This window comes from Notolepis coatsorum, assembly GCF_963971535.1.
Source record: "Notolepis coatsorum genome assembly, chromosome: 19".
Lineage (NCBI taxonomy): Eukaryota > Metazoa > Chordata > Actinopteri > Aulopiformes > Paralepididae > Notolepis > Notolepis coatsorum.
Genome location: NC_140183.1, coordinates 90091009 through 90101008, shown reverse-complemented (window position 1 = coordinate 90101008; position 10000 = coordinate 90091009). Strand labels below are relative to the sequence as shown.

The 10000-nt window shown below is 46.4% G+C and overlaps 1 protein-coding gene across 1 annotated transcript in view; it reads left to right on the top strand.

Moving 5' to 3' along the window:
- erfl3 (Ets2 repressor factor like 3) overlaps positions 1 to 10000 on the top strand; it is a 30000-nt gene that overhangs the window by 13358 nt on the left and 6642 nt on the right. Inside the window, exons 2-3 of the mRNA XM_084336851.1 lie at positions 8029 to 8144; positions 9020 to 10000. The exon at positions 9020 to 10000 is cut by the window's right edge and continues 152 nt beyond it. Of these exons, the coding sequence (XP_084192977.1) occupies positions 8029 to 8144; positions 9020 to 10000 (1097 nt within the window). The remainder of the gene's footprint in view (positions 1 to 8028; positions 8145 to 9019) is intronic.

Below are 10000 nucleotides of genomic sequence, written 5' to 3'. Positions count from 1 at the left end.
TGGGGTCCGTACAAGGCAACAACACAGTGCTACGCTGCAATAGTAAGAGTCATGTCGGAAATCGAAGAGACTTGATCTTGTCTTCGATTTCTCTAATGGACAAAAACAGATTATATTTCACTCGTTTATTTTTGTCCAGTTACCCTCAAACTGAGTCTATGAGTCTATACTATTCAATAACAGTAAATGTGTTGGACTGGTTTTCGGTGTGGGCGATACTTAAAACCTTTAATTGAAAATGCGGTATGGGTGCATCCCTCCTATATTTGATGCTGTCCCGTGACTTGTATGGAGCCTGTACGACGTAGCTGCTGTCTCCAGCTGGTTCCAATACTGTTATAATTGTAACTCTGTTTGACCGAGGAACCATACCCCCCCCTCCTCTTTTTTTCACGCCATTTCTCCTAGGGGGGGGGGGGGGTTCTTAACGTAACCTTAACCTTTCTGGAGTTGCCATGCCCAACCTTAAGCTCAACTAGAGACACCCCCCCCCGGGTTGAGATGGCATGAAAATAGTATGTTCCCATCCCCAACCCTCCCTCCTATCCTACCTCCTCCTTCCAGGCCCTTGCGAGTGTCTCCCCCAGAGCAGAAATTACATGCTGCTTTGTGCCCGGGCGTAAACAATGTTTTCAACAGTGCGGTCCTGTCTCTGTCGTTCCCCCCCCACCTCTCTCTCTCTCTCTCTCTCTCTCTCTCCATCGCCCTGGGGAATAAGGGGAGGGGTGGGGGGTGATGATGAGACAGAGAGAGAGAGAGGGATATAGAGAGGATATAAAGAGGAGAGAGGGGGGGTGAAGAGAAAGATAGGAAAAAAGAGCAACAGTCTGCCCAGAGAGAGAGAGAGAGAGAGAGAGAGAGCACACAAAGGACCAACAAGTCTGTGTAATAAGCATAATAAGAGGGGGTGGAAGGGTCTCGTCTGGATAACTGCTATGGAAGATAATGACAGTCAGTGGGGTTTTCTGACTCAACACTTCAACATTACCTACTTCAGACACAAGGCCTCATCTGCGGTGGTTGGTGCTGCATGTCGGGGCTGGATGGAAGCAAGGGTGGTGCCCCAGCATGTAGGCATGGAGATGGTACTGCTGAGCCAGGCGCAATCTGGGAGCTAAACCCTGTGTTTCACACCCATTAGTGGACTAGGAGGATAGGGCACGTTGGGGGAGGTGGGTGCATCTACACACGTAGTCATTTGAATGCTTTATATGAATCCACCAATATATATGGTATATAAGATTAAAATATTCCAGAGGTTCAACATAGTTTCAGGGGCATACAGTAGTGCTGGGAGGTATACAGAATATTAAAGTATGCATCCATGCATTTAAGTTAATCTGAAAATTGTTCCTTGCAGCAGTATTGTAGATATAACTTAGTATTGGGGATATAACTTGGATATAACCCTTTGGACTGAAAAAACCACAATGACAACTGTATTACAAAAGAATACCTAAAACATATGTCAAATCACACTATAATTTGGACTGTATACTTAATTTTTTTGTAAAAACCAAATATTGACAAATATTGTTATACAGTCAAGATTACTAAGCAAGCCTAGTTAAGCCAGACCTGACAACACTCACACGTGTGTGTTTCTACAATGGGAAGTCAGTCGGGGACATTCGCTGTTTGGACCGGAAGACCATGGAAAACAACTGGTGGATGACAGAAGAATTCTTGACCTTGGCCAGATCAAGAACACTCTCCAGGAGATAGGCGTATCTGTGTCAAAGTCAACAATCAAGAGAAGACTTCACCAGAGTGAATACAGAGCAGATTAGAGTTTGCAATTTTTCTTATAAAAAAAAAAAGCCTTTACAGTTCTGGAACAGCATCCTATTGACGGATGAGAAAAAGATCAACTTGTACCAGAATGTTGAGAAGAGTATGGATGGAGAAGGAAAGGAACTACTCATGATCCAAAGCATACCACCTCATCAGTGAAGCATGGTGGTGGTAGTGTTATGGCATGGGCATGTATGGCTGCCAATGGAACTGGTTTGGTTCCCTTGTATTTATTGATAATGTGACTGCTGACAAAAGCAGCAGATTAATTCTGAAGTGTTTCAGGCAATATTCTCTGCTCATATTCGACCAAATGCTTCAGAACTCATTGGACGGCACTTCACAGTGCAGAGGGACAATGACTCGAGGCATACTGCGAAAGCAACCAAAGAGTTTTTTAAGGCAAAGAAGTGGAATGTTATGCAATGACTAAGTCAATCACCTGACATGAATCCAATTGAGCATGTATTTCACTTGAAAATGCCCCAAGAACAAGCAGGAATTGAAGACGGTTGCAGTAGAGGCCTGGCAGAGAATCACCAGGGAGGAAACCCAGCATCTGGTGATGTCTATGGGTTCCAGACCTCAGGATTTGCAACCAAGCATTAAAAGTGACAATTTGATTTATGATTGTTAGTTTGTCCAATTACCTTTTTGGTCTCTTAAAAAAAGTAAGAAAAAAAACATTGTAATTCCTAAACTGTTCACCTGAGTTGGATGTAAATACCCTCAAATGAAAGCTCAAAGTCTGCACTTAAAGCACATCTTGATTGTTTAAAGGTCCCCTGTCTTATAAATGGCCTTTTCCCGTGTTTAGCATTGTTTTCTAGCAATGGGGGGTTGTATCAATGGGGTCTGTGTCTCTAATTCTAATTTTGGCGGATTGCTCCAATTCAGTTGAGACAATATCCTCCCCCAGTGAACTAAGCCATTCTGATTTGACTCACTATCCTGACAGGAATTGTGTAACACATTGCCGAAATAGTGAAAGGAATAGCAAAACATGGGACCTTTAATTTAAAGTCCATTGTGGTGAGACAGAGCCAGAATTGTGAAGATTGTGTCAATGTCCAAATATTTAGGGACCTGACTGTAATTGTTTAAATTATGATTTCCATGTATCACCATTTTCTTTACTGGGTTTCCCCCATCTTGTTTGAGGAGCTGCTTTTCATCCATAACTCGCAGCATGAGTTTTGGCTAATTGCTTCCTCAATATTTGCCAGTTTGTCAGTGTTGAACGTGTGCTTTTTATTGTATACCAGTTGTTTATACTGTTTTAAAGCCACACAGTATTTGATACGGACATGTTCAGTGGGGTTTCTGTGTTTTATGTGTGTTTATATGTTGCCAGAGTTATCTGTATCTTGGAATTGTTGAATTTGCTGTAAATGGAGTTGTCTTAAAATGGCGTTGATCTCTTCACTGTTTAGTGCCATTTCATACTATGTGATACTCATTTTAAATTATTTGTATTTGGGAGGGAGATTAAAGAGGCTTGCCTGCTGTTTTGAGGATTCTTTGGACCTCTTCAGATATAATGGTATATAAATATATGGACTGGCAGTGATCCGACAGGGGTTGCTTTGGCAGAACTGTAAAGTCACTGATGTGTTCAGGGTCGATGTCTGTTATCGTGTAGTCAACATTACTGCTGCCTAACCCTGAACCGCATGTAAATCTGCCCAGATATTCGCTCCTTGTTCTGTCATTGACACTATATAAGCCATGGCTTTTACGGAGCTTAAGAACCTTCCTTCCATTTTATTTACAACATGGTCATAACTCGATAGGACGTGTGTGTTGTGTGAAGACCAAAGAGGTGTTGGTTCCCTGCTGTACTGATGTAGTTCACCTCTCTCTCGACCAGTTCTAGCATTGAGATCATCACATAATAGAATTTAATGGGATCATTGACTGAAAATGCAATATGTCTGTTTAGTGTTTGGATGTTCTGAAAAATATCCTCTATGAAATTAGGTGAATTGGAGGGTGGTATATAGATGGCACAAAGATAGATATCCTTATTCACATTGTCTGTAGTTTGTAGTTGTTAGGACAGCGAGTTGTTGTCGCTGTTGCACCATGTTTCATGTAGGTCAGGATAACAATGTCTGTTACCGTATGTTTCTAATATTGTTTAATAGAGAGGATATACTCTCTCTACCTTTCATTATATTTCTCTCTCTCTGCTCTCTGAGTGTGTGAGGGTCTGTATCCAGGCTTCAGAGGTTATATAAAAGGATGTGGAGCCAGGGAAGAAAGCAGAAAGATGTTACATAAAGAGCCAGGGCAGGACAAAGGTTAATATAAATGGAGCCTTATAGTCAGAGAGAAAGAGGGAGAGAGTAGAGAGAGGGGGGGGGCAGAGAGAGAGCGACAGAGGGGGGAGAGAGAATGGCCATTACATAAACAGATAAAGCTGTGGTGAATTATTGGTGGCTTTGCTTTAGTGTTATATAAAGGGATGGGACTATCTGGTTAGAATGAATGACGGAATGGGATTTGATGTGAGTGTGAGAATCTAGCCTTAAAAGACCCTGCCTCTATTTTGGTGGGATGTGGATTAGCAAAGAACATGCACACACACACACACACACACACACACACACACACACACACACACACACACACACACACACACACACACACACACACACACATTGTTGCACAAGCAAGTGCACAGACTTGTACCCATCAGTCAAACACACATACAATCATACATAGATACCTTCTATACACATCGGTTTACGCACACAACACACATGTTGATGTACAGTACAGTACAGTATGTACAGAGGGTGGTGTATAGGAGCTAAGAATAGTCTGATCTGTGATCTCTTTACTGTTTGTTTATCCCTCTAATCTATACAGTACATCATTCTGGAACTCTAGGATTCTGTCCATCACTTCCCCTCCATCTGGTGTCTCTGTGGTCTTCTGTCCTGTCTGTCTCTGTCCTGCTTTTGTTTATCTCTCCTCTCTTTCTATCTCTCTCTCTGTTTCTCTGTCCTCTCTGTCCCCGCTTCTGTCTGTCTCTCAATCTCTCTCCTTGTGTCGCTCTCAGTCTCTCGCTCCTCATCTCTGTCTCTCCTCATCTCTCTCTCTCTCTCTCTCTCTCTCTCTCTCCTCTCTCTCTCTCTCTCTCTCTCTCTCTCTCTCTGCATCTCTCTCTCTCTCTCTCTCTCTCTCTCTCTGCCTCTCTCTCTCTCCTCTCTCTCTCTCTCTGCCTCTCTCTCTCTCTCTCTCTCTCTTCTCTCTCTCTCTCTCTCTCTCTCTCTCTCTCTCTCTCTCTCTCTCACTCTCTCTCTCTCTCTCTCTCTCTCTCTGCCTCTCTCTCTCTCTCTCTCTCTCTCTCTCTCTCTCTCTCTCTCTCTCTCTCTCTCTCTCTCTCTCTCTCTCTCTCTCTCTCTCTGCCTCTCTTCTCATGTCTGGCTGTGCTTTGTATGGATGTCATGTAACACTCTGTAATATCCATCATTAGCCCGGGGAGTGACATGAAAGACCTGTCTTTATTAAAAGTGTGCTGCGCGCACAACGTGTGTGTGTGTGTGTGATGTAGTGTGGTGGTGTATATTATATATCTCCCCAGTGGTCTTACCAATAGATACTAAGTGATAGTATAGTAGTTTTTCTAGTTCTATGTGTAACATGTCAGAAATCATAGCAAAACAATGTAGCTATTTCTTTTATCTTTTTACACATAGAAAGTCTGATGTCAGATCTCTAATGGTGAACATTGGATTAATATCTCAGTCTTTTATGACCTCAAGGTCACGGTTCAACGGCTCTGTGTTCCTAGAGGTTCCTCTCAGTGTGTTGATCATGTTGTGTCTCTGTTCCTAGAGGTTCCTCTCAGTGTGTTGATCATGTTGTGTCTCTGTTCCTAGAGGTTCCTCTCAGTGTGTTGATCATGTTGTGTCTCTGTTCCTAGAGGTTCCTCTCAGTGTGTTGATCATGTTGTGTCTCTGTTCCTAGAGGTTCCTCTCAGTGTGTTGATCATGTTGTGTCTCTGTTCCTAGAGGTTCCTCTGTGTGTTGATCATGTTGTGTCTCTGTTCCTAGAGGTTCCTCTCAGTGTGTTGATCATGTTGTGTCTCTGTTCCTAGAGGTTCTTCTCAGTGTGTTGACCATGTTGTGTCTCTGTTCCGAACTTCCTAGAGGTTCCTCTCAGTGTGTTGATCATGTTGTGTCTCTGTTCCTAGAGGTTCCTCAGTGTGTTGATCATGTTGTGTCTCTGTTCCTAGAGGTTCCTCTCAGTGTGTTGATCATGTTGTGTCTCTGTTCCTAGAGGTTCCTCTCAGTGTGTTGATCATGTTGTGTCTCTGTTCCTAGAGGTTCCTCTCAGTGTGTTGATCATGTTGTGTCTCTGTTCCTAGAGGTTCCTCTCAGTGTGTTGATCATGTTGTGTCTCTGTTCCTAGAGGTTCCTCTCAGTGTGTTGATCATGTTGTGTCTAGAGGTTCCTCTCAGTGTGTTGATCATGTTGTGTCTCTGTTCCTAGAGGTTCCTCTCAGTGTGTGTGTTGATCATGTTGTGTCTCTGTTCCTAGAGGTTCCTCTCAGTGTGTTGATCATGTTGTGTCTCTGTTCCTAGAGGTTCCTCTCAGTGTGTTGATCATGTTGTGTCTCTGTTCCTAGAGGTTCCTCTCAGTGTGTTGATCATGTTGTGTCTCTGTTCCTAGAGGTTCCTCTCAGTGTGTTGATCATGTTGTGTCTCTGTTCCTAGAGGTTCCTCTCAGTGTGTTGATCATGTTGTGTCTCTGTTCCTAGAGGTTCCTCTCAGTGTGTTGATCATGTTGTGTCTCTGTTCCTAGAGGTTCCTCTCAGTGTGTTGATCATGTTGTGTCTCTGTTCCTAGAGGTTCCTCTCAGTGTGTTGATCATGTTGTGTCTCTGTTCCTAGAGGTTCTTCTCAGTGTGTTGATCATGTTGTGTCTCTGTTCCTAGAGGTTCCTCTGTGTGTTGATCATGTTGTGTCTCTGTTCCTAGAGGTTCCTCTCAGTGTGTTGATCATGTTGTGTCTCTGTTCCTAGAGGTTCTTCTCAGTGTGTTGATCATGTTGTGTCTCTGTTCCGAACTTCCTAGAGGTTCCTCTCAGTGTGTTGATCATGTTGTGTCTCTGTTCCTAGAGGTTCTTCTCAGTGTGTTGATCATGTTGTGTCTCTGTTCCGAACTTCCTAGAGGTTCCTCTCAGTGTGTTGATCATGTTGTGTCTCTGTTCCTAGAGGTTCCTCAGTGTGTTGATCATGTTGTGTCTCTGTTCCTAGAGGTTCCTCTCAGTGTGTTGATCATGTTGTGTCTCTGTTCCTAGAGGTTCCTCTCAGTGTGTTGATCATGTTGTGTCTCTGTTCCTAGAGGTTCCTCTCAGTGTGTTGATCATGTTGTGTCTCTGTTCCTAGAGGTTCCTCTCAGTGTGTTGATCATGTTGTGTCTCTGTTCCTAGAGGTTCCTCTCAGTGTGTTGATCATGTTGTCTCTCTGTTCCTAGAGGTTCCTCTCAGTGTGTTGATCATGTTGTGTCTCTGTTCCTAGAGGTTCCTCTCAGTGTGTTGATCATGTTGTGTCTCTGTTCCTAGAGGTTCCTCTCAGTGTGTTGATCATGTTGTGTCTCTGTTCCTAGAGGTTCCTCTGTGTGTTGATCATGTTGTGTCTCTGTTCCTAGAGGTTCCTCTCAGTGTGTTGATCATGTTGTGTCTCTGTTCCTAGAGGTTCCTCTCAGTGTGTTGATCATGTTGTGTCTAGAGGTTCCTCTCAGTGTGTTGATCATGTTGTGTCTCTGTTCCTAGAGGTTCCTCTCAGTGTGTTGATCATGTTGTGTCTCTGTTCCTAGAGGTTCCTCTCAGTGTGTTGATCATGTTGTGTCTCTGTTCCTAGAGGTTCCTCTCAGTGTGTTGATCATGTTGTGTCTCTGTTCCTAGAGGTTCCTCTCAGTGTGTTGATCATGTTGTGTCTCTGTTCCTAGAGGTTCCTCTCAGTGTGTTGATCATGTTGTGTCTCTGTTCCTAGAGGTTCCTCTCAGTGTGTTGATCATGTTGTGTCTCTGTTCCTAGAGGTTCCTCTCAGTGTGTTGATCATGTTGTGTCTCTGTTCCTAGAGGTTCCTCTCAGTGTGTTGATCATGTTGTGTCTCTGTTCCTAGAGGTTCCTCTCAGTGTGTTGATCATGTTGTGTCTCTGTTCCTAGAGGTTCCTCTCAGTGTGTTGATCATGTTGTGTCTCTCTGTTTGTTCCCTCACAGGTATTACTACAACAAGAGGATCCTGCACAAGACCAAAGGGAAAAGGTTTACCTACAAGTTCAACTTCAACAAGCTGGTCTTGGTTAACTACCCCTTCATCGACATGGGCTCCACTGGTAAGACCCTGTGTGTGTGTGTGTGTGTGTGTGTGTGTGTGTGTGTGTGTGTGTGTGTGTGTGGTTCAGACATCACTTAATCCCATAGGATAGCTAGATTACATAGGATTTACACAGAAGAGGCTATATATTATCTCCTCCACTCACCACCCCTCCCTCTTCCCTCTAATTTTTTTTTGTTGTTGATGCGAAACACCTCTATCACTCATTCCCTCATTCATTCAGTCAGTCAGTCAGTCACTCACACTTAGCCTAGGCTGGTAAAGCTATGCCTCCTAAAATGTTAATCGGAAATACAGAAATACCGGCTACAGGCTTTCCGGTTTCCGGGCACCCCCTGATCTGTTTATAGTCCCCAGCGAAACAAACAACAAGCAGGTCTGTCAGCCTGTCGAGGGAGGCGATGACGAGGTTGTTTCTGGGGGGAATACATTTTCATGAGCACCGTGTCGTGATTTCAGGGGCGGGACTTCCTACCTGATTCCCACTTTCGGCCGTAGTGCTTTACCAGGCTTTACCTCTCGAGAGATAAAGCTGGGAACGAGGTTACACTTAGCCACTTCGCCCCCTAGTGGCAAGCATTAGGTTGACAGCAATGTCAATTTGCACGGTGAAGCTCATGGAAAGAACGGCTTTAACATTAGTACAACTGCCAAGACGGCACCATGAATCCTGTTTTACTTTCAGTAGCTCAAAAGTCATGTAAATAATGGCTGATCAAAGTAACATCATAGCAAAGTTAATGCTCACATCACAGTTTCAAAGCTCACGGAAAGATGATGCTAACCGTGTGAGAATGCTTCCCATCTATGACACCGTGTGTCTCTTTGTCTCATTCCCTCTCTTCTCCTTCTCATCTTTCTCTCCGTCTCCAGGCAGCGGTGTTCCTCAGAGCGCCCCTCCCGTCCCCACCGGAGGTGGGAGTCACTTCCGCTTCCCTCCGTCCACGCCCTCCGACGTGCTCTCGCCCAACGAGGACCTGCGCAGCCCGGGGGGCGTTTTCAGCGCCGTAGCCCGGAGGATGGCGCGCGGCTCGGTCAGCGACTGCAGCGACGGCACCTCGGTCAACTCCGAGATCGAGGAAGGCAACGGGGGAGCAGGGGAGGAGAGAGGGGGAGAGCGGGGGGTGAGTGGAGGAGGAGGGCCAGGAATAAGCTACAGAAGCCTCATCCACCCCCGGCTGTCCCACGACTCCCTGTTCCGTATGTACGGAGGTCCCGGGAACGCCGTCGGACATCCGGGCTCCCGCGGCCCGGGCGGCCACAGGGTCCACTCGGAGCCCCTGTCCCCCTTCCCCGTGTCCCCGCTCCCCGGACCGGGCGGAGCCGGCCTCCTGGCGCCCCCTCTGTCCCCGGCCCTGTCCATCACCCCCTCCTCCCACCTCCCTTACACCCCGTCCCCCACACTGTCCCCCATGCTGGGCTCTCACTTCTCCTTCAACCCGGAGGACATGAAGCGCTACCTGCAGGCTCACACCCAGTCGGTGTACAACTACCACCTCAGCCCGCGGGCCTTCCTGCACTACCCCAGCATCGTCATCCCGCAGCCCCACCGGCCCGCCGCAGACAAGGCCGGCCTGTCCGGAGAGCGGGGAGCGGCGGAGAGGGGAGAGCGGTCAGCGGGAGGGGAGAGGCACCATCACCCGTCTCTGGCTCACTCCGCCCACCACCACCACCCACACCCACCGCACTCTGCCCACGCCCACCCCCACCCCCACTCCCACCCCATCCATCACCCGCTCCACCTGGGGGAGGAGCACTCGCACATGTCACCCTTCAAGTTCAAGCTCCAGCCGCCTCCGCTGGGGAGGAAGCAGAGGGACGGTCCGTGCGGCCACAGGCAGGGCTCGCTGTCCT